Source organism: Lepus europaeus, chromosome 13, assembly GCF_033115175.1.
Source record: "Lepus europaeus isolate LE1 chromosome 13, mLepTim1.pri, whole genome shotgun sequence".
Classification (NCBI taxonomy): Eukaryota; Metazoa; Chordata; class Mammalia; order Lagomorpha; family Leporidae; genus Lepus; species Lepus europaeus.
This window is the reverse complement of record NC_084839.1, coordinates 28,997,817-29,022,375: the sequence shown is the minus strand read 5'-3', so window position 1 is coordinate 29,022,375 and position 24,559 is coordinate 28,997,817. Positions and strand designations below refer to the sequence as shown.

General features: G+C 43.2%; 1 protein-coding gene across 1 annotated transcript in view; it reads right to left on the bottom strand.

Moving 5' to 3' along the window:
• TTC27 (tetratricopeptide repeat domain 27) overlaps positions 1-24,559 on the bottom strand; it is a 213,417-nt gene that overhangs the window by 182,583 nt on the left and 6,275 nt on the right. Inside the window, exons 4-5 of the mRNA XM_062209233.1 lie at positions 15,510-15,650; positions 7,662-7,764 (exon numbers count right to left, since the gene is read on the bottom strand). Coding sequence (XP_062065217.1) covers positions 7,662-7,764; positions 15,510-15,650 — 244 coding nt within the window. The remainder of the gene's footprint in view (positions 1-7,661; positions 7,765-15,509; positions 15,651-24,559) is intronic.

The following is a 24,559-nucleotide window of genomic DNA, read 5'->3' as shown; positions in this document are numbered from 1 at the left end:
AATTGGGTAGAAGATAAATGCCAAAAATAGAACTGAGAATAATTCCAGGCAATCCTTATCTTAAAAAAAAAAAAAAAAAAAGTTTCTTTAAGGACATCACAAAATTGCTATGCAGGAAGAAAAAAACAGTACTGGTGTAGAAACAGGGAGAAAGAATAAAGGTCAAGAAAGGGCCTACATGTCAGCATGTCAGGTACAATCCTTCACACATGAAGAATCATAAGTTCACCCTTAAGTAACTGGAGGGCTGGCCATGCAAAAGGAAAGGTAGGCCTATCCTGTAATTCTCTAATGCTCAACAGCAGTGCTGTCCAAAAGAACTTTTTTATGACTGCACTGTCCAAATGGTAGTCAAACATAACTTATGAGCACTTGAAAGGTGACTAGTGACATTGAGGAAGTTTTTAATTTTCATTTATTTAAATTTACATGGACTTTTGTTGCAAGTATCTACTGCACTGGGCAGCACAGCTCTACGTGGAAGAAACAATGGTTATAAGTGGCAGAATAAAAAAATATGTTTTCAAATTTTTATGTATTTATTTGAGAGGCAGAGAAGACAGAGACAAGAGAGAGTTCCCAACAGCTAGCTCATTCCTCAAATGCCTGCAATGGCTGCAATTGCTAGGGCTAGCCTAGAGCTGAGACGGCAATCCAAATCTCCCATGTGGATGGTAGGAACACAATTACTTGAGCCACCACCTGCTGCTCTCAGGGTCTGCCATCAGCAGGAAGCTGGAATCAGAAGCCAGAACTGGGCACTGAATCCAGGTACTCCAATATGGGATGCAGACATCCCAATCAGCATCTTGCAAACTACCAGGCCAAACATTTGCCTCCTAAAATATTTTTTAATTAATAAAAAGAAACATGTTATAGCAGCTATGAATCCTAACAATAGAATGAGTTCCTTCTCAAATTAATCTCTAAAAGTGTCCAAGAGAGGTAGATGTTTGCCATAGCAGTTAAGACACTGGTAAAGATGCCCATATCCCATATCAAAGTGTCTGGATTTGAGGCTCAGGTCTGCTCCCAATTCCAGCTTCCTGCCAGTGTGCACCTCGGGAAGTAGCAAGGATGGTTCAGGTGGTTCCCTGATACTCAAGTGGGACACCTGAACTGACAATAAGGGACCCATCCTGGCTTCAGCTTGGCTCAGCCCTAGCACTGTGGGCATTTGGAGAGTAAGCCAGCAAACAGGAGCTCCCTCTGAGTATCTCTGACTCTGGCTTTCTGCCTGTTTATACATATGTATGTATGTCTGTCTCTCTCCCTCCCTCCCTCCCTCTCCTTCCCCTTTTCCTTCTAAAATAAATTTAAAATATAAACAAATAAAAGTATCCAAGAAAAGAAGAGATAATTTTATTAAACACAAGCTTCCAACAAGTCCAGCAGTAGAATGAATAAGAGGCTAGGCTATATATATATATATATATATATATATGTATTTTTTTTAATCATATTATTTTACACCTGGAAAGGATTCAAAGATCATTTTATAAGGAAGGAAATCTTGCTTGTAAGCCAAAGGATTTTTTTGAAGCCACACAGGGAGTTATTAACAGAGTAGGAACTAAATGCCAGATTTTAAAATTCTATGCCCTGTTAATTGTCTTGATTGTGAGGATTTCACACACTTACGTAAAATTGTCATCAATCATATGCTTTAAATATGAGTGTTACTGTGGATTAGACTTAATAAAAGCTTTTTAAAAAAAGGCACTATGGGGGCTGGTGCTGTGGCGTAGCAAGTAATGCTGCCACCATGACACCAGCATCCCATATGGGCACCAGTTCAAGTCTCAGCTGCTCCACCTGCAATCCAGCTCTCTGCTAACACCTTGGGAAGGCAGTGAGAGAAGGCTCAAGTCCTTGGACCCCTGCACCCATGTGAGACACTTGGAAGAAACTTTTGGCTCCTGGTTTCGGATCAGCACAGCTCCGGCCATTGCAGTCATTTGGGGAGTGAACTAGCAGATGGAAGATCTGTCTCAGTCTCTGCTCCTCTCTCTCTCCCTCTCTCTCTCTCTTTGTAATTCTGCCTTTCAAATATATAAATGAATAAATATTTTTTTTTAAAAATGGCACACTATATCTACTATTAAAGTATCTTAAGTTCAATTTCAGAAGAGTTATTGTGAGGAATAAACTAGTTAAACATTTAAAGACTTAGTGCTTTGATATGCATACACACTACAGAAATGTTAGCTGTATTATCATTATTGGTTACTAGAATTCTGATCTACTGACCATCTCGGAGAAATCTAAGTGAAAGGGTGAGCAAGACTTGGAGTCAGAAACCTCAGATCACAGTTCTGGTTCTTGGGCAACTTCTCTGAGTCTCAATTCTTTGAAAAATGAATTAGTGAGACATGATGATCTCTAAAGGACCTTTCCAAACAAAAGATTTCAGAACAGGATAAGAGCTGTAGGAACGGAAAAGAGAAACAGATATGGGACCCTTAGGGAAGAACTAAGATTTAAAAACTGGCTAGATGAACAGCATGATGGAAAATAATGAGTCAACTAAGAACACAAAGTTTTCACTGAAGTATAAGTCAAAGATCAGCAGGCTGACCCAGGAGACTCATATATATTATTCTAATAAATCAGTAGGTTCACCATGAAAATGAATATTTGTGACCTTCCATATCAAAATGTCAATCAGTACATCTACAAGGTACATTAAGGGACAGGCAGTTAGCTCAGCAATTAGCCCACATCCCATATCTGAGTTACCTGGGTTCAATTCCTAGTTCCAGCTACTGATTCCAGCTTCCTGTTAATGCAGACCCTGGAAGGTTGTGATGATGACTCCCACGTGGGAGACCTAGATCCAGCTTTGGCCTTGCCCAGCCCCACCTCCTGAGGGTATCTGGGGTATGAACCAGGAGATGGAATTCTCTATCTCTCACTCATTCTGTCTCTTTCATATTCTATCTCTCTAGCACCTAAATAAATTTTTTAAAAAATAAAAAATTAAATAAAAAGATTTTTTTTAAGATTTATTTATTTATTTGAAAGGCAAGAGTTACAGAGAGGCAGAGGCAGAGGAAGAGAGAGAAAGGTCTTCCATCTGATGTCTCACTCCCCAGTGGCCACAACGGTTGGAGCTGCGCTGATCCAAAGCCAGGAGCCAGGAGCTTCTTCCAGGTCTCCCACATGGGTGCAAGGGCCAAAACACTTGGGGCATCTTCTACTGCTTTCTCAGGCCATAGCAGAGAGCTGGATTGGAAGTGGAGCAGCCGGGACTCGAACCGGCACCCATACGGGATGCCAGCACTACAGGTGGTGGTTTTACCCACCATGCCACAGTGCCGGTCCCTTGAAAAATTCTTTCAATGTGGACACAACCTCACTCCATAGGCAGAGCTCTCTGTAGACATCACAGCAGAACTTGTTTTCTCATAGACGGGAACTTGATGACTTCATCTTCAAATAGCTCAAAACCCCACAATAAATTCTTGTATGCCTTTAAATAGTCTAGAGAACCGTGGTTTCCTTTAGTGCAATATATAAAAAAAAAAAAAATGCCTAGATTGTGCTGAGGAACATGTTTCAAGATTTTAACTTTGGCCGGCACCACGGCTCACTAGGCTAATCCTCTGCCTGCAGCACCGGCACACTGGATTCTAGTCCTGGTCGGGGTGCCGGATTCTGTCCCGGTTGCCCCTCTTCCAGTCCTGCTCTCTCCTTGGCCCGGAAGTGCAGTGGAGGATGGCCCAAGTGCTTGGGCCCTGCACCCCATGGGAGACCAGGAGAAGCACCTGGCTCCTGGCTTCGGACCAGCACGGTGTGCCAGCCGCAGCGCGCCGGCCACAGCGGCCATTGGAGGGTGAACCAACAGAAAGGAAGACCTTTCTCTCTCTCTCTCTCTCTCTCTCTCTCTCTCTCTCTCTCTATCTCTCACTGTCCACTCTGCCTGTCCAAAAAAAAAAATTCTAACCTACTCCTTTCACAGATGTGATCAGCCCAGCAAAGTTATGCTGACATTCTGCTAGGCTCTATCACTATGCTGTGCTTGGACAAAAAATATAAAGATCACGATTGAACATAAAATCTTTTGCTTATGTTCCATAGATGGAAAAAGATTCTGGCAACTCTGTGATGATGCTTCCAGGGCGACATTTCAAATATAATATCTTTCTCGGAATGCTGAACAGTACCTCAGTTATAAATGGTCAACACTGAGGTCAAACTGCAGGACAAAACACTTTAAAATAAAAGTATTTATGCAGACCTATTGAGACACAGCCAGAATGTCTAATTATGTCTAGTCACCAAATTATGACTAGATAAAATGAAAAATGCTCTTGACTAGGCTAGAATCTGAGCAAGATCAAAAAAATTCTTGGTCACAAAGAAAAGCAAATGATGTGCTGAAATATGCCGCAGAAAAGAGCTGCAGCCACCTGGGAATGAGTCACTGAGAGTCGTATTTTCTAGATAGCTGAGCTGACTGTTTTAGAATCTAATTTTAACTCTTACAATAGAATTCCCTCTAAAATATACCATGTGGCTCCTACCTGTTAGGAACATAAAGAATGTTTTTTCTTTTCTCAATAATTAAGGGTCAACAATATAAAGATTAGTCACTGAGAAGTGGCAAAGATGTAAACATAAATGCAGTTATACAAGATCGGATAATTGGAATTAAGGGAAGAAACGTCTTTCCTGGGGCCGGCGCTGTGGCACAGAGGGTTAAAGCCCTGGCCTGAGGTACCGGCATCCCATATGGGCGCCAGTTGCTCCACTTCTGATCCAGCTCTCTGCTGTGGCCTGGGAAAGCAGTAGAAGATGGAATAAGTCCTTGGGCCCCTGCACCGTGGGAGACCCAGAAGAAGTTCCAGACTCCTGGCTTCGGATCGGTGCAGCTCCAGGCATTGTAGGCAATTGGGGAGTCAATCACCAGATGGAGGGCCTCTCTCTCTCTCTCTGCCTCTCCTTCCTTTGTATAACTCTGAATTTCAAATAAATAAATGAATCTTTAAAAAAAAGAAATGTCTTTCCCTAAAGCAACTGCATCAAATTTGATTTCCTTAAAAACCAAACTCCAAGTGACATCTTGCTTCTTGTTCATTTATCAATTTTTCCACAAAAGTACAAATGAAGCATAGATGACTGTATTATATGCTGTGCAGTAAAATGGAACTTTTCCTAAGATTAAATCGTTGGCTTAGGGGCCAGCATTGTGGTATACCGGGACACCAGACACCGGCACCCCAAATGGCACTGGCTGTTGTCCCAGCTGCTCCATTTCCAAACCAGCTCCCTGCTGACGGCCTGGGAAAGCTGCAGATGATGGTTCAAGTGCTTGGGCCCATGTCACCCACATGAAAGCGAGGGAGGACTCTCCTGACTCCTGGCCTCAGACTGGCCCAGGACTAGCAGCCATTTGGGGAGTGAAGCAGATATGAAAGATATCTCTCCCTCCCTCCCTCTAACTCTTTCAAATAAATAAATAAATCTTTAAGAGAATAAACAAACAAATAAATAGCTGACTGAATCCTGATGCCATCTTCTTCAAATGCTTTCATTGTCCTCTGGAAAAATCACTTTTGCTTCCCATTAATATCAGTCACATTCAACTCATCCCTGACTTTTAAAACGTGACCCCATCTCATGAAGAAGAAGCTTATCCCAACTGTTCATTCTTCCTTGTACTAAGCTTCTTTACAGAGCATATATCATTTGATTTAAAAAACACAAGCATGTTATGGCATGAACAGTAGAAGACTTAGTCTATGGTCTTCATTTTACTAAACACAGAAAAAGGACAACAGCATTGACTGCTGAATGGAGTATCAATTCTTAATTTTCTCTAAATCCTATTTCATATTCTATTTTAAAGACAGCCCCACACGTAAGCAACGATATTACAGGAAGATTCAAAGTCCCACAGAGTACCTGGATAGGATCAATTTTTTCATAACTTCTATAATATTTTACTTTTTGAAAAACCTCATTTGGAAGTTAACTTAGGAGGCCAGCACTGTGGCATAAAGGGTTAAACAGCTGCCTGTGATACCAGCATTCCATATGGAAGGCAGTTCGAGTCCCAGCTGCTTCACTTCCAATCCAGCTCCCTGCTAATGTGTCTGGGAGAACAGCAGAAGATGACCCAAGTGCGTAGGACCCTGTACCTACGTGGGAGATGCAAAAGAAGCTCCTGGCTTCAGACTGGCCCAGCTCTGGCCATTGGGGCCATTTGGGGAGTAAACCAGCAGATAGAAGATCTCTCTCTCTCTCTGCCTCTCCTTCTCTCTCTAACTCTGCTTTTCAAATAAATAATCTATTTAAAAAAAAAAAAAAAGGAAGACACTCCCTCTCTATTAAAAAAAGAGGTAATGAAGTTAAAATCTGCAATCAAGATGGATAAGGATGGGGCTGGTGCTGTGGCACAGCGGGTAAAGCTGCTGCCTACAGTACTAGCATCCCATATGGGCGCCAGTTCAAGTCCTGGTTGCTCCACTTCTGATCCAGCTCTCTACTGTGACTTGGGGAGGCAGTAGAAGATGGCCCAAGTCCTCGGGCCCCGGCACCCATGTGGGAGACCCGGAAGAAGCTCCAGGCTCCTGACTTCGGATCAGCCCACCTCCAGCCGTTGCAGCCATTTGGGGAGTAAACCAGTGAATCGAAGACCTCTCTCTCTCTCTCTCTCTCTCTCTCTCTCTCTGCATCTGCCTTTCTGTAAATCTGCCTTTCAAATAAATAAATCCTACAAAAAAAAAAAAAAAATGTTCAAAAAAATGATGGACAAGTATATTTGCACCTGGGAAAGCAACAGAGGATGGCTCAAATGCTTGGGCCCCTGCCACCCACATAGGAAACCTGGATGGAGTTTCTGGCTCCTGGTTTTGGCCTAGCACTGTGTTGGCAATTTTAGCCATCTGAGGAGTGAATCAGATGAAAAATCTCTCTGTGAGTCTCTCCCGCTATGTCACTATGTCTTTCAAATAAAATAAATATTTTTAAAAAAAAAGCGCAAATATAAGTATTCCCAAGGACCAACCATGCTTCTTAGAGGGAATTCTAAAACTTTTCCCCTATACACAGTATAAGTTCAGTAACTGTTGTCTATTCTTTTTCACCAAATACATATTAAATATTTATTACTTTCTAGGTAGAATGCCAAGTAGATATAAGTTTAGGAAACATTTCAGCCTTCAAGGAGCTCACAACCTACTGAAAATATATATGGCTTAGTAAACTAAATTTGCTTATAAAAATCTTCTGTAAACCAAAAACTTTTTTGCAAGAAAAAGATAAAAAGAAATTAGAGGGCAGCGCCATGGCTCACTAGGCTAATCCTCCGCCTGCAGCGGTGGCACTCTGGGTTCTAGTCCTGGTTGGGGCGCCGGATTCTGTCCCGGTTGCCCCTCTTCCAGTCCTGCTCTCTGCTGTGGCCCGGGAGTGCAGTGGAGGATGGCCCAAGTGGTTGGGCCCTGCACCTGCATGGGAGACCAGGAGGAAGCACCTGGCTCCTGGCTTCGGATCGGCGTGGTGCACCGGCCACAGCGCACCAGCCATAGGGGCCATTTGGGGAGTGAACCAACAGAAGGAAGACCTTTCTCTCTGTCTCTCTCTCTCTAACTCTGCCTGTCCAAAAAAAAATTAGAACAGAGCTAGATTTCAATAGCAAGCAAAAATCTGACACATACCTTGATCAATACAGTTCTCAGCCAGAGCAAAAAGCTGAGGTGAGCGTTCTTCAAGCAATTGCTGGTGAATATTCACACATCGCAAAGTCCACCACGGCAAGCTCTAGGAGAAAAGCACCATGGAAGCTGAAATTAAGGAACTCTTGACAAAAAAAGTTTCTTATTAATTGAGATCCATTTCTAAAACTGATATTCATAAAATTAAATTTATTCCTCAATAAGCTTATCCATCCACTGTTACGCTTTCAATAATAAGACAAAAATCGGCCAGCGCCATGGCTTAACAGGCTAATCCTCCGCCTTGTGACGCCGGCACACCGGGTTCTAGTCCCGGTTGGGGCGCCGGATTCTATCCCAGTTGCCCCTCTTCCAGGCCAGCTCTCTGCTATGGCCCGGGAAGGCAGTGGAGGATGGCCCAAGTCCTTGGGCCCTGCACCCACATGGAGACCAGGAGAAGCACCTGGCTCCTGGCTTCGGATCAGCGAGATGTGCCGGCCGCAGCGGCCATTGGAGGGTGAACCAATGGCAAAAAGGAAGACCTTTCTCTCTGTCCCTCTCCCTCACTATCCACTCTGCCTGTCAAAAAAAAAAAAAAAGAGCGCTTTAATAATAAGACAAAAATCTACTTCAACATCTTTCACAAGAATAACATCTCACGGCCAGCACTGTGGTATGTATAGCAGGTTGAGCCACTGCCTGCAATGTCCCTTCTGGGCACAGGTTTGGATCCTGGCTGCTTTACTTCTGATCCAGTTCCCTATTGGTGCGCCTGGGAAAGCAGTGGAAGACGGTACATAGTCCTTGGGCCCCTCCACCAACATGCGGGACCCAGAAGCAGCTCGTGATTCCTGGCTTCAGCCTGGCCCAGCCCCAGCTGTTGCAGCCATTTGAGGAGTGAACCAGTGGAGAGATCTATCTCTCCCTCTAACTCTGCCTTTCAAAGAAATAAAAAATAAATAAATAAATAAATAAATAAATAAAAGAATAACATCTCACCTCCATTCTCTCAAGATTTGCATTTTGTTTTAGCCACATGGACTTCCTGATGCCAGCTGGAACTCAGCACTTCCTCCTCTAAAACATTTGCTGTAATTACCCTGCTCTGCTCCAGCTCTCCATCACCACAACCCAAGTCCCAACCCCACTGGGAAACTTCTCCAAACAACCCCACGTCGAGGTAGTTTTCCCCTCACCTGAACTTTCAGAACATTATTTGTACTTCCCTTTGCAAATACGTCATGCTGGATGCATTCAAGTAACCTTTAGGTTCCAGTGTTATTCCCCATCCAGCAAGCGAGATAAGAAATTATATCCCCTTCATCTTTGTATGCTCTTCAAAACAATGTATTTTCCACAAACTACACAGAAAGAAATGCCTTAGATTCAGATATTCCACAAAACGGGCAATCCCATCCACACCCTCATGAAACCTCTTCCATGAAGCCTTCCCCTACAAGTGCAGCACACACTGACTTCTCGCTTCTCTGAACCACTATGTTATTCTTAGACGTTGGTACCACCTCAGGTACCACTTGTTTTTCAAGTATAAAATTCTAGCTGGACCATATATTTTTCAGAGTAAAGATTATATTTTATACATTATCTTACTAATACACAAGCTGAACACAGAGTAACATTTTATTTTATTTGCTGATGTTTGCTCTTGCTTGAATAATACATCTTCATTTAAGAAAAAACAAGAAACAATAATGAGCTGGTCATATAGAGGCATATACCATGAAGAGTAAAAATCTCTATTAATGGCCCTAATGCCATAAGAAAACCCAAGACATTTACATTATTCATCTAGAGCTTAGTCAAATGCATATGCATTTGTGTCTATATATATACAAATACAAGTTACAGAAGGCATCTTTAAAAGACTCCCTGAAGTATCATGGGTGACCAATACTGAATCATCTAAATTAAACTCCTTTATTTTGAACTATTTTATTCATGAACTATATGTCATGAAGATATAAGAAACTAATTTTCCTTTTTTTTTTTTTTTTTTTTTTTTTGACAGGCAGAGTGGACAGTGAGAGAGAGAGACAGAGAGAAAGGTCTTCCTTTGCCGTTGGTTCACCCTCCAATGGCTGCCGCAGCTGGCACGTTGCGGCCAGCGCACCGCGCTGATCCGAAGGCAGGAGCCAGGTGCTTCCTCCTGCTCTCCCATGCGGGTGCAGGGCCCAAGCACTTGGGCCATCCTCCACTGCACTCCCTGGCCACAGCAGAGAGCTGGACTGGAAGAGGGGCAACCGGGACAGAATCCGGCGCCCCGACCAGGACTAGAACCTGGTGTGCCAGCGCCACTAGGTGGAGGATTAGCCTAGTGAGCCGCACTTCCGACCGATTTTCCTTTTCTAATAGAATACCTACTAATAGAAGATCATACTTGGCCGGCGCCGTGGCTCAACAGGCTAATCCTCCGCCTTGCGGCGCCGGCACACCGGGTTCTAGTCCCGGTCGGGGCACCGATCCTATCCTGGTTGCCCCTCTTCCAGGCCAGCTCTCTGCTGTGGCCAGGGAGTGCAGTGGAGGATGGCCCAAGTCCTTGGGCTCTGCACCCCATGGGAGACCAGGAGAAGCACCTGGCTCCTGCCATCTGAACAGCGTGGTGCGCCGGCCGCAGCGCGCTACCGCGGCGGCCATTAGAGGGTGAACCAACGGCAAAGGAAGACCTTTCTCTCTGTCTCTCTCTCTCTCTCACTGTCCACTCTGCCTGTCAAAAATAAAAAAAAAAAAAAAAAAAAAAAGAAGAAGATCATACTTGATGGACAAAAGCACTTTTTTACTTGGATTTAATTTCTTCATTTGATTAAAGGATTCTTCATTCCTTTCTCTACCGGTACACACCACAGCCTAGTTCCCTTCTAAACTGCTACTCATCTCAACTGCTACAACAAATAAATTTTGACCCTGTGACAAAAACCTAATTATTATTACTTTTTATTTAAAAGCAAGATTTATTTAAGTCAGAGACTTCCAGGCAGAGTGGTCAGGAGGGAAGCTCCAAGAGAGGAAACGCCCCAAAAGGCTGGTGGTAGTGGCGTTTGTAAGCACAATTTTGGGGAAGAAGCTGTCAGTCAGCACAAGGCTGGGACAAACCCATCAAAAGACCTGATTTATATTATAATCTTTTCACCCTGTCTGACTAGCTCATGATAAAACAAGACTGGTGGGACACCTAACTTGTTTTACAGTAAACTGGGAGCTCAGAAGGGTGGCACCACTCCCTGGCTATTCTCATGGTCAGACTGGAGACTCCTGAGGAATGGGGCAGGCACTTTTAATCTTGTAAAGGCAACTTCTGGGCATTTTGCACCCTTAACTTTCTAATTATTAATGCTTTTTCTTAGTCCATATAAGGAAAGGTAGAATTATCTAACAAAAAGTTTCAAAACCTTTCCTTGAGGCGTTACCTCATTTTCATTCTTTTCCTATCACTAAATCTAATGAAGTCAGTCTACATTTCAATTATCTGTCCTCTAGCCACTGTCAGAATTAAGTGAGTCAGGTTTGGCAACTCATTCTTTTTCCAGACATCAAGTCAAAAAGACTGTCTTTAAAAAAAAATGACATAAGAAATTGAACAATTAAACGTCCAATCAGTAAATTAATTCAACACATAATCTTTATAGGAGGGAGGGGAATGTGAAACAAACATACAAATAGCCCGTTTTTCTACTGGAAAATAATCTTGTTCCATTGGCCAAGAATTATTTAACAGAAAAATTGGGGCATTAATACAAAAGGAAATATGTAGCCTCACTTTAGACAGTTTCTAGATTCTATCTCCTATTTATAGCACTAACTACAGAATAGTCTGGGAGAGAAATCATGCTGGTCAAGACCTCCTATGTGGCACAGAGAAGCAGTATACTCAAAAGTCACCCCACAAACATTTGCTGACTTATCCCACTCAAGAAAACTGATATTGAGGGAAGTCAACAAGCACAAAGGTCACACGGTGGTTAGGAGGCTGGGCCAGACAAATTAGTCTGCTTTCAAAGCCAAGATTCTTGGTTTTGTTTTTTTTTTTTTTTAAAGATTTATTTTATTTATTTGAAAGGCATAGTTACAGAAAGAAAGGGGTGGGGCCAGCACTGTGGCACAGCAGGTTAACACCCTGGCCTGAAGCACCAGCATCCCATATGGGCGCCGGTTTGAGTCCCAGCTGCTCCACTTCTGATCCAGCTCTCTGCTATGGCCTGGGAAAGCAGTAGAAGATGGCCCAAGTGCTTGGGCCCCTGCACCCACGTGGGAGACCTGGAAGAAGCTCCTGGTTCCCGGCTTCAAATCGACGCAGCTCCAACCATTGCGGCCAATTGGGGAGTGAAACATCAGATGGAAGACCTCTCTCTCTATCTGCCTCTCCTCTCCCTGTGTAACTCTGACTTTCAAATAAATAAATAAATCTTTTTTAAAAATTAAATAAAAAAAAAAGAAAGAAAGAAAGTGGTAGAGACAAGAAAGAGAGATGTTCCATCTACTGCTCCTTTCCCCAGATGGCTTCACCGGCCAGGGCTGGGCCAGACCGAAGCCAGGAGCCAAGAGCTTCTTCCGGTCTCCAACATATGTATAGGGACCCAAGGACTCAGTGCATTTTCCACTGCTATTACAGGCAATCAACAGGCAGCTGGACAGGAAGTAGAGCAACAAGGACTCAAACTGGTGCCGATATGAGATGCTGTCAACAGTGGCAGCAGCTCTACCCACTACACCACAACACCAACCGCAGCCAAAACTCTTTTTAACTCAACATTTACACACTACTAATTCTAGTCTATTACACCTCACGGACTGGGTGAGGGGTTGGGTGCAGAAGGTAGGGAATCATCTTCTTTTACACTTTGACAAAAGTAACAGTATCACCACAACTTGATACATTTCTTAGGAGTCAGGCTACTCAAAAAGGCTAAATTTACTTGGACAAGTGAGTGATACTTTTTGATCACTTTGTCTTCAAGTCAAGTGAAAAGCTGTTCAGCATCAGCCAAGAAATTAAAGTAACTCGCCTCTCCAACCCACAAAGCATGTCATCCACCAACAGCAGTTCACACAGTTACTAATTCTCACACCTTGGGGACAGTACATGGAGTACTTTTCAAATGATACTTAACATGCTGAATGACCAAAGTTTTCAACCAGCAAAACTTAAAACTTAAAAACTACCTCACATTAATAACCATAAGTCTCACTAGAAAGAAAATAATGTTATTTAGCAGCCCCTGCCTTGGTAATATTTACTTTGGGGTAAGTCTATATGTAAAACCCTAAATGACCATTTATCTCAGATCAAATTGAGAGGAAATATTTTATTTAAGCTACTGTCACTAAAAGATCGAAGATAAGGCCCCACATCTGCTAACATATGTTGAAATCCATCTATTAAAAGCTCTTTTAGGGGGCCAGCACTGTGGCTCACTTGGCTAATCCTCTGCCTGCGGCACCGGAATCCCACATGGGCATCAGGTTCTAGTCCCGGTTGCTCCTCTTCCAGTCCAGCTCTCTACTGTGGCCCGGGGAGGGCAGTGGAGGATGGCCCAAGTGCTTGGGCACCTGCATCCACATGGGAGACCAGGGAGAAGCACCTGGCTCCTGGCTTAAACTGGCACAGCGCACCAGCCATAGTGGCCATTTGGGGGTGAACCAACGGAAGGAAGACCTTTCTCTCTGTCTCTCCTTCTCACTGTCTGTAACTCTACCTGTCGAATAAATAAATAAAAAATCTTTTGGGGGAAAAAAAAAAAAAGCTCTTTCAGGGGTAGGCATAGTGAAAAAGACAGTGCAGAATGCCCAGAGTGCCTGGGTTTCATTCCCGGCCTGCTTCTGATTCTAGCTTCCTGTTAATGAGCATCCTGGGAGGCAGCAAGTGATGGCTTCAAGTATTTGGATCCCTGACATCCACATGGGAGACCTAGACACTGAAGACTAAGATGGAGTTCCAGGTCCTGGCTTCCGCATGGCTCAGCTCTGACTGTTGCAGGCACCTGTGCAGGAATTAAGCAGTGGATGGGAGATCTCTCTTTGACTATTTCTCTGTCAGTCTGCTTTTGAAATAAAGTAAAAGAAAAGAAAAACTATTCTAGTACAACTGCTTCCAAACCCTCCAGCTCTTGTAAAAGTAGCTGACAGGGGCATCACCTCTCTTCTTCCCCCTTCTTTAAATATGTATGGAGGGATGGATGGATTTTTATTTGAAAGGTAGAAGGACACAGAGAAAAAGATAGCTCATCCCCCAAATGCCTGCAACAGGCTGGACTGGGCTAGGCTGAAGCCAGAACCCAGAACTCCATCTGGGTCTCTCCCATCATTACCTGCTGTCTCCCAGGTTGCACACCAGCAAGAGATGGATCAGAAGCAGAAGCAGGACTTGGACCTAGGCCCTTTGATATGGCATGCAGGCATCCCAAGTCGTGCTTAACCCACTGTACCACAATACCCATCTCTCTTCTACACTTGATATTAGCCAAAAGGCTGACAAGGCATCCTACCTCTCTCTTCTTTAAAGCAAAGTCAAGGGGCCGGCATTATGGCATAGTGGATTAAGCCACATATGGGTGCCAGTTCGAGTCCCAGCTACTAATGCACCTGGGACAGCAGTGGGAGATGGCCAAAGTTCCTGGGGTCCTGCACCCATGTGAAAGACCTGGATGAAGCTCCTGGCTCCTGGCTTCCGCCTGGCCCAGCCCCAGATGATGCAGCCACTTGGAGAGTGAACCAGCAGATGGAGGCTCACTCGCTCTCTCTTTGTAACTTTGACTTTCAAATAAAATAAGTAAATTGTAAAAATAAAGTCTATATCTAAAGTTAAACGCTTGGGGAAGTAAGCTATTAAACAGTACATACCAACTTTACATTTAGCCAACAGAAATTTTGTGTTTGTTAATACTTTAAGCCAACACGTAAACATTAGGAGATTTCATGCAAGATTTAGATTTACAACTTCTGACAATATAGGGTCTGCATCTGAATCCAACAAAGATGCAATAATCACTAAAAACAGGAGTTGGCAAACTATATCCAGCCTGCTGCTTGTTTTATGCTACCCCCAAACTAAAACTAGTTTTTATATTTTCAAATTATTGAGAAAAATCTAGAAAAGTATCTTGTGTCACATGAAAAGTACATGAAGTTGAGGCCAGTACTGTGGCATAGCAGGTAAAGCCATCACCTGCAGTGTTGGCATCCCATACGGGTGCCAGTTTGTGTCCCGGATGCTGCACTTCTGATCCAGCTCTCTGCTATGGCCTGGGAAACCAGTAAAAGATGGCCCAAGTCCTTGGGCCCTGCACCCACATGGGAGACCTGGATGAAGCTCCTGGCTCCTGGCTTCAAATTGGCCATTGTGGCCATCTGGGGAGTGAACCAGAGGATGAAAGACCTCTATCTCTCTCACTCTCTCTGCCTCTCCTCCTCCCTCTGTGTAACTTTGACTTTCAAATAAATAAATAAATCTAAAAAAAAAAAAAGAGAGAGAGAGAGAGAGACAGTTTGTAATGCGACATCCCATAACAGAGTGCCTGGGTTTGAGTCCTGTCTCTGCTTACAATTCTAGCCTCCTGCTAATGTGCATACTGAGAGGCAGCTGCCAATGGTCATGTATCTGAGTCCCTACTACCCATGTGCAACACCCACATTGAGTTATAGCCTCCTGTCTTTGGTTTGGCCAAGCCCCAAATGTTGAAGACTTAAGGAATAAATGGGCAATTGGAAGACTTCTCTCACTCTCTCTGCCTTTCAAATAAATAAAAATATATAAATAAATTACCCATTCTCAGCTACTCTGGTACACAACAGAAAATGGACTCAGAAGCCTGGGTATGGACCCTTTTCTTCCCTTACCTGAACAGCTGTCAGTTTGTGTCTTATATGCACTAGGATAACGCGTGCTAACAGCAGCAGTATAGGCTTTGCAGTCAGGCTGTAGATGGATTCTCCATCTAGAACAAGCAGGCTCAAAACAGCTGCATCCAGTCTTTTGACCTGAAAAAAAAGTGTAAGTGAAGATGATATAACTTAACAAAATAACAATCTTTATATATTCTGTAGTAATACATGTATTTCCCAGCTAATTCAACCATGAAACAAACGCATTGATCTACCATACAGTTGTTGGCAACAGACAAAATCGTAACACTGCAAATGCCTAGAGATCTGCTAATCCAGCCTGCCCTGACAGGCTCAAACTTTAGAGGAACAAGGCACTCCATTAAAAAAAGTTTAAAAAAGGGAAGAGGTAACTCAAGAAAATGCTGGAATCAAATGAGTATCATTGCTTCATATATTTACTTACAATAAATATCATCTTAACAAAAACATTATGTTAAGGATTTTTATTAAACACCTACATTTCACTCATGCTTTATTAGCTGGCAAATGTCACTACACAGCATGTCTCAACTTCATAATTCCTATTAAAGTCAAACAATCCACAGGCCTTATATATCAAATGTTGTATAGGCCCACAACTATGGACCAGCTTGAACAGGTTTCCTAAAAAAAAAGATGTCTTTGAAAAACCCACTCCTCTACTCAACAAATTTTCTACAATGAACAAAGCACCCATGTTTCTAAAATGTGGATTGCAGAATTTTAACAGCTGCCACAAAATAGACAGCAGGGATGCTTAACTATTAGTAATATGGACTCATTTCACAGGCAAAGGAGGGTGTCCTTTCTCTGTTTTTTATTAGATTGCAGGCATGAGTAAATTTTTTAACTGGAGCCTCAGCTTCATCAATTATAAAATGAAATAAGTGAACTCATAGGGTTTCTTTATGAATTAAACTCAACAGTGGTGGGTATTTGGCATAGTGGTTGCATAGCTACTTGGGATGCCCAAGTGCCTGGTTCAGGTCTCAGCATTTGTATAATGAACCAGAAGATGGAAAATTCTCTATTCCCCCACCTCCTGCCTTTCAAATAAAATGAAAATTTAAAAAAAATTTAAAGAATTAAACTAGATAATCCAAGTTATGCCACAGCACAGCTCAATAGTAAACACTTTGAATATTTAATATTTTGAATATTGTTTAAAGTATTGAATAAAGGCAATAAAGAAATAGAAATGAGTTCATCCTGTTCTACTTTAGTCTTCATTGAGAAGTGCAGAGAAACAGACTCTAACATGAGTTAACCACCACCAAGCTGCAAATAAAGCTTACTGTTCTCAGCACTAAAAGTGGAAGGGATTTTAAAAAAAACAAATTTCAGTAATTAAGGTAACAGTTTGAACCAGTTACAATCGCCTCAATTTTAGAAAAGAAATAGGTCCATAAAAGTGAAGCCGTTGGCCAGCGCCTTGGCCAACAGGCTAATCCTCTGCCTAGCGGCGCCAGCACACCGGGTTCTAGTCCCAGTCAGGGCGCCGGATTCTGTCCCGGTTGCCCCTCTTCCAGGCCAGCTCTCTGCTGTGGCCCGGGAGTGAAGTGGAGGATGGCCCAGGTGCTTGGGCCCTGCACCCGCATGGGAGACCAGGAGAAGCACCTGGCTCCTGGCTTCAGATCGGTGCAGTGCACCGGCTGCGGCAGCCATTGGAGGGTGAACCAACGGCAAAAGGAAGACCTTTCTCTCTGTCACTCTCTCTCACTGTCCACTCTGCCTGTCAAAAAAAAAAAAAAAAAAAAAAGTGAAGCCGTAACTTTGCACACCTCAAACCAATGTTGCTCCTAGCACCCGAGGCTACCTACTCCACAGATCTCCCTCTTCCTGCCCTTGAGCAGGACCAAAAGCTACTGCTAGGCATTAGGAGGGCATCAAAGACTAGGCTAGAATGATTTCTATCCTTCTGATGGGCACAATTACATTATGGGGATGTGGAAAACAGATACTGGATACTAGAAGAAGATCCACTTTGGAGAAGAAATTCATTATGAGTTCAGACTTGGATGAGTCTGAGGTACATGGCGAGAATCCCATTTGGAGGTACTGAATAAATAGGCTAATATATTGATTTATTTTTTTCAAGAATTATTTTATTTATTTGAAAGACAGTTACAGAGGGAGGTAGAACCAGAAAGAGAGACCTCTTGCATTCCGCCAGTTCACTCCCCAAATGACCACAACGGCCAGAGCTGAGCCAATCTGAAGCCAGAAGCCAGGAGCCAGAGCTTCCTTCGAGTCTCCCACACGGGTGCAGGGATCCAAGGATTTGGGCCATCTTCTACTGCTTTCCCAGGCCACAGCAGAGAGCTGCATCTAAAGAGGGGCAGTTGGGATTCAAACTGGTGCCCGTATTGGATTCTGATGCTGCAGGCTGGGGCTTTAACATGCTGTGCCACAGCACTGGCCCCTACTATGCTGATTTACCAACTCAAGAGAAGTGGGCCTTTAGCCTAATGGTTAAGAAGCTTGCAACCCATATCAGAACATCTGGGTTCAAGTCCTGACTCCAGCTTCCTGCCAATACAGACCCTGGGAGGCAGGAGTGACAGTTCAAATAGTGGAGTTCGTGACATCCACATGGGAGATCAGAACTGAGTTCCCAGTTCCTGGCTTCAGACTGGTCCAGCATTTAGGAAGTGAGCCAGTGGTTGGCAGTGTTTCTCCATTTCTCTCTCTCTCTCATCTCTCTCTATTTCTCTCTCTTCCAAATATATATAAAAAATATATTTTTAAAGAGCTCAAGAGAACTTGTCTAACATGCCCAAACTACTTCCATCCTCATGAAATCATGTTGTAACATCCAAGCCAAACTGGTGAAGACAAGAAGACATAAAGCCTGACTTTAACAAAAAGAATGCTGGGTGGTGTTATGGCACAGTCAGGTGCCACACATGGGTGCTGGTTTGTGTCCTGGCTGCTCCAGTTTCAATCCAGATCCCTGCTGTTGTGCCTAGGACAAGAGTGGAAGATAGCACAAGTACTTGGGTGCTTACACCCACATGGGAAACTCAGATGAGGCTCCTAGTTCCTGGCTTCACCCTGACATAGTTCTAGCCATTGAGACCATCTGGGGAGTGAACCAGTGGATGGAAGATCTCTCTGCCTCAATCTCTGTCACTCTGCCTTTCAAATAAATAATTTTTTTAAAAAAATCTTTATCCCAAGAGGGAGGAGATGTACAATTTGGGACATGCTCAATCGGACTTGCCCCAAATGGTGGAGTTAGAAACATGCCAGGGGATTCCAATACAATCCCATCAAGGTTGCATGTACCAATACCATCTCACTAGTCAAAGTGATTAGTTTAAGTTGATGATTGATCATAAAGATGGGATTAAGTGTATAAGGGATCAGATAAACAAGACTAGTGTCTGCTAATACTAACTGATAGAATCAAAAAGGGAGAGAATGATCCATCATGGGAAGCGGGATACACAGCAGACTCATAGAATGGCAGATGTCCTAAATAGCACTCTGGCCTCAGAATCAGCCCTTAAGGCATTCGGATCTGGCTGAAGAGCCCATGACAGTATTGTAGGCATGGAAAGCCAAGACACTCTGGGGACAAAAAAAAAAAAAAAAAAAAGATCTAAATGAAAGATCTCTGTGAGTGAGATCCCAGTGGAAAGAATGGGGCCATCAAAGAAGGAGGTACCTTTCTCTGAAGGGAGGAGAGAACTTCCACTTTGACTATGACCCTGTCGGAATAAGATCAAAGTCGGCGAACCCTAAAGGCTTCCATAGCCTTGGCAACTCGTGACTAGAGCCTAGGGAGATTACTGACGCCATAAATAAGAGTGTCAAATTGTTAAGTCAGCAACAGAAGTCACTGTATACTTACTTCTCATGTGGGATCTGTCCTTAATGTGTTGTCCAATGTGAGGTAATGGTATAACTAGTACTGAAACAGTATTTTTACACTTTGTGTTTCTGTGTGGGTGCAAACTGATACTATCTTTACTTAATATATACTAAATCGATCTTCTGTTTATAAAGATAATTGAAAATGAATCTTGATGTAAATGGAATGGGAGAGGGAGCAGGAGATGGGAGGGGTGCGAGTGGGAGGGAAATTATGGAGGGGTGGGGAGCCATTGTAATCCATAAACTGTACTTTGGAAATTTATATTTACTAAATAAAAAAAAATCTTTATCCCAATCACTTGCATAAATATGGCTATCTGTTCTAGCAAAAGTTCAGATCATTATCTTCTAAATAAAATCCCTAAATAGAAACAGTAAACAAGTAATATAATAGAGTAAGAAACAAAATTATACAAGGAGATAACCCATGATTTCTGGATATCACTGCCTCCAATACTGAAAGCTAGTAGTCAGTTACCAAACCTCCTACTTTTCAATACAAAGCTCTCTAGAGATGATATTCACAAATAAGGCAAGGGGCCAGCACTGTGGCATAGTGGGTAAAGCCTGCTGCTTGTAGTGCTGGCATCCCATATGGGTGCCAGTTCGAGTCCTGGCTAATCCACTTCTGTTCCAGCTCTCTGCTAATGCAACCGAGGAAAGCAGCAGAAGATGGCCCAAATCTTTGGGCCCCTGCACCCACGTGGGAGACCCAGAAAAAGCTCCTGGCTCCTAGCTGCGGATCTGCCCAGCTCCAGCCACTGGAGCCATTTGGGGAATAAACCAGTGGATAGAAGAACCTCTCTCTCTCTCTCTCTCTCTCTCTCTCTCTCCCTGCCTCTGCCTCTCTGTAACTCTGCCTGTCAAATAAATAAATAAATCTTAAAAAAAAAAAAAACTGCTATGTGAAAAAAAGCTTCATTTATTAAAAAAAATACAGCAAATAATACTTAAAAGAAGAAATGAATGAATAAACAAATTTATTTTCCTAGTGTTACTCATGGATCATCAAGAAATATTTAAATGTTTTTCTTTCTTTCTTTTTTTTTTTTTGAAAGGCAGAGTGGATAGTGAGAGAGAGAGACAGAGAGAAAGGTCTTCCTTTTTTGCCGTTGGTTCACCCTCCAATGGCCACTGCGGCTGGCGCATCGCGCTGATCCGAAGCCAGGAGCCAGGTGCTTCTCCTGGTCTCCCATGAGGTGCAGGGCCCAAGGACTTGGGCCATCCTCCACTGCCTTCCCCGGCCATAGCAGAGAGCTGGCCTGGAAGAGGGGCAACCGGGATAGAATCCGGCGCCCCAGCTGGGACTAGAACCGGGTGTGCCGGCACCGCAAGGTGGAGGATTAGCCTGTTAAGCCACAGCGCCAGCATTGTTTTTCTGTATCTTCTTACCCTATGATCTAACACTGACATTCTGAGTTCTAAATGTGCTTCCAGAGATTTTGAAAAATGGCCTGTTTTAAAGAGGATTATTTATATTTTCAATAAAAAAGACAAAGCCAAGGTTATAACTCCCTGAAGAACAATCCTCAGTGATGAGAGCATATGACATATAAAAATGCATATTTATCAACATAATAGTGGAAAAAGCTCAACATGTAGAAGCCCGAGACAAACTTAATATAACCCCAGATTCCATGAGCTCAATCTTTAAGTGTGAGAGATGATCCACTGCTCAGACAAGGGCCTCAGTGCTATTCCTCAGGGGCTGAAAAGCACCAGTCTCAAAAAACAGCTCAACAAATGCCAAAGTCATGTTAAAAGAGGGAAAAATTAATTTCGCTGTGATGACTGTATTCCATGACCATAAAGTATGTTCACAAATATTTGCACCCCACAAGAACCAACAAAGATGAATCAGCACAGGAAAATGGCAGCTAAAACATACCAACGTGCCACTCCCAAGGTTCAAAACTTTAACACCCTCTGTCTTCCAAATAAATGCTACCATCCTTGGAAAGCTGGTAAAGAGTGTAAATATTAAAACTTTCTTGAAAACAACTTGGTATTAACCCTGAAAAAGCTGAACAGCCCTATACCCTATAACAACTCCATTGGTGGATATATGCACATGTAGTGTAGCCTAATATGGTCTGACTGTTGAAGTCTCCCTCAAACTCACATATTGAAATCCTTGCCTCCAAGGTAATGGGATTAGGAGGCAGGGGTCTTTGGCAACTGATTGGCTCATGAGAGTACAGCTGTTGTGATAGGATTCATGGCTTCATAAGAACTCAGAGAGCCAGCCAGCCCTTCTCACCAGGCGAGAACACAGACGTGCAGCGCTATCTATGAGGAAGCAGCCCCTCACAGACTCTAAGTCTGCTCGCACTTTGGTAGAAGTCTCCAGAATTGGAAAAAATAAATTTCTGATGTTTGTAAGTCACAGTAATTTGCTGTCTCCCAAATAGATGGAGAAGGGTTTCTAAGTCTCTTGAAATACTGATTGCCTCTGCCAGTGTTGTGGCTTACTTGGCTAATCCTCCACCTGTGGCACCAGCACCCCGGATTCTAGTCCCGGTTGGGGTGCTGGATTCTGTCCCAGTTGCTCCTCTTCCAGTCCAGCGCTCTGCTGTGGCCTGGGAGGGCAACGGAGGATAGCCCAAGTTCTTGGGTCCCTGCACCCACATGGGAGACCAGGAGGAAGTACCTGGCTCTTGGCTTCGGATCAGTGCAGCACTGGCCATGGCAGCCATTGGGGAATGAACCAACAGAAGGAAGACCTTTCTCTCTGTCTCTCTCTCACTGTCTATAACTCTCTCTCTGTCTCTCTCACTGTCTAACTCTGCCTGGCAAAAAATAATTTAAAAAAAAAAAAATACTGATTGCCTCAGCACTCAAGGTAGCCAAGCATAGCCAGGGAAAAGTAAAAATAGCCTCTTCTTAGCACACTGTAGCAAATACTATCATTTTTAAAGTATGCAATGCTTTGAAAATCTTGTAAATGATTTCCAGATGTGTTCCTAATAGCACTGACCATACCAACAAAAATGGAATCAAGAACATAATAGATGTATAAATTATGGTATGTATATTCACACAATTAGAAAATTATATAACACTAAAAATAATAGTATAGGTTCAAAAGTCTATCACTGAGGGGCTGGCGCCATGGTGCAGTAGGTTAATCCTCTGCCTGCGTTGCCAGCATCCCATATGGACGCCGGTTCTAGTCCCGGCTGCTCCACTTTCTATCCAGCTCTCTGCTATGGCCTGGGAAAGCAGTAGAAGATGGCCCAAGTCCTTGGGCCCCTGTACCTGCATGAGAGACTTAGAGGAAGCTTCTGACTCCTGGCTTCAGATCAGCGCAGCTCTGGCCACTGCGGCCATTTGGAGAGTGAACCAATGGAAGGAAAACCTTTCTGTCTCTCCCTCTCACTGTCTGTAACTCTAACTCTCAAATAAAAATAAAAATCTTTTTTTAAAAAAAGTATATCATATAACAAAGGAAGTCATAAAGAACATATGCTGCAGATTTCACTAATAAAAAGTCCACAGTTGGCAGCATTAAACATCTATGGATACACCTTAGCTGTTAAAACTATGAAGAAAAGCAATGGATTGATGAACACAAAATTCATGAGAATGATCCATGAGAGAGGGAAGCTAAGGATGCTGCCAGGAAGCCTACAGAGGGGACCGTCTATGGCAGCATGTCCCAACCCTTAAGAAGTCACAGCACAGGGAGAACACGGTATTAACCGCACAACAGGCAAATAGAGAAGACTGCTAAACAGAAAGAGAATATAGTTCGAAGGCTCTCAGGAACCCAGGCCCTTCACATTTGCTGAAACAGGAATCTAACATTAGAGGAGCAAGTCAAGAGACATAGTCTATGATGCCAGTAACGTTCTACCTCTCAAGCTAGGTAATAAGTACAAAGGAGACTTAGTATTAAAGCGCACATGTTTCATATGCTCTTGAATATTTGAGTTAGTTCCAACACAAAAATGAAAACCAAGGGCTTGCTCAAAGTTTCCTAAGCTCTGATGTGAAACCCGTCCAGTCTGCTACTTGGCTCCACTCCTGCAGTCACAGCATTTTCCCCACAGCTCCATGCTCTTCTCCTCCCCTCTAGATATCTGCTCACACAACTCCACCAAGAATGCACTTCCTCCTCGTCTCTACCTCCCCACTTCCCACTGACCCTTCATTCTAGCATAAAACACACTCAACTAAAAGGTCTCTTTTGACAAAACATAGTTTCCAAAAATCTCTTAGTTAACACCAGTATCTCTTATGGTCTAAACTTCTCATATAACCACTTTGAATTGTTACTGGAGTTTACAGGCACTTCTATACTCATACAGAAGAAAGAATTATGGATTTGGAACCAGACAATGTGGACTCCAACCCTTCCACAACAAAACCTTTGGCAAGTTTCTTTCACCATTCTGAGCTTCAGTATTCTCATTTATAGAACACCTCAAATCTGTAAAGATCAAGTTGACAACGCACATGAATTAAGCACAATTCAAACTGCCTATCAGTGTTCAGTAAATACTTAGGACTCTTTTTGATGGACTTCTAATCTATATGACAGGGCCTCAGAAGTCAGAAACTGTTTCATATACAGTACGAGAAGGAATAACACATTCCATATAAGGAAATTTCTCAGTCGTTGAAGCTTATCACTTCAAGTAGCAGAATCTTTGGTTTAGGATTCCTTCCCTCTTCACCCCAATTTGGATGAAAACCTTTATAAAGTACAGGTTTCTATGAGTTTTCTTTAAGATTTATTTTATTTATTTCAAAGACAGAGTTACAGATGGAGATAGAGACAGAAAGAGGCCTTCCATCTGCTGGTTCACTCCCCAAATGGCCGCAACAGCCAGAACTGAGCCAATCTGAAGCCAGGAGTCAGGAGCTTCTTCTGGGTCCCCCACTCAGGTACAGAGGCTCCAGGACTTGAGCCATCCTCTGTTTCCTCTCCAGGTGCATCAGCAGGGAGCTAGATCAGAAGCGGAGCAGCCAGGACATGTACCAGCACCCTTATGGGATGCCGGCACCACAGGCCAGGGCATTAACCCGGCGTGTCAATGGCACCAGCCCCTAAAGTATAGTTTTTAAATTGTCTTCTTTTTGACCTTAAAAATGACGACTAACAGTCAGTAGTATGAATCTCAACTATTCTATTGCTACAT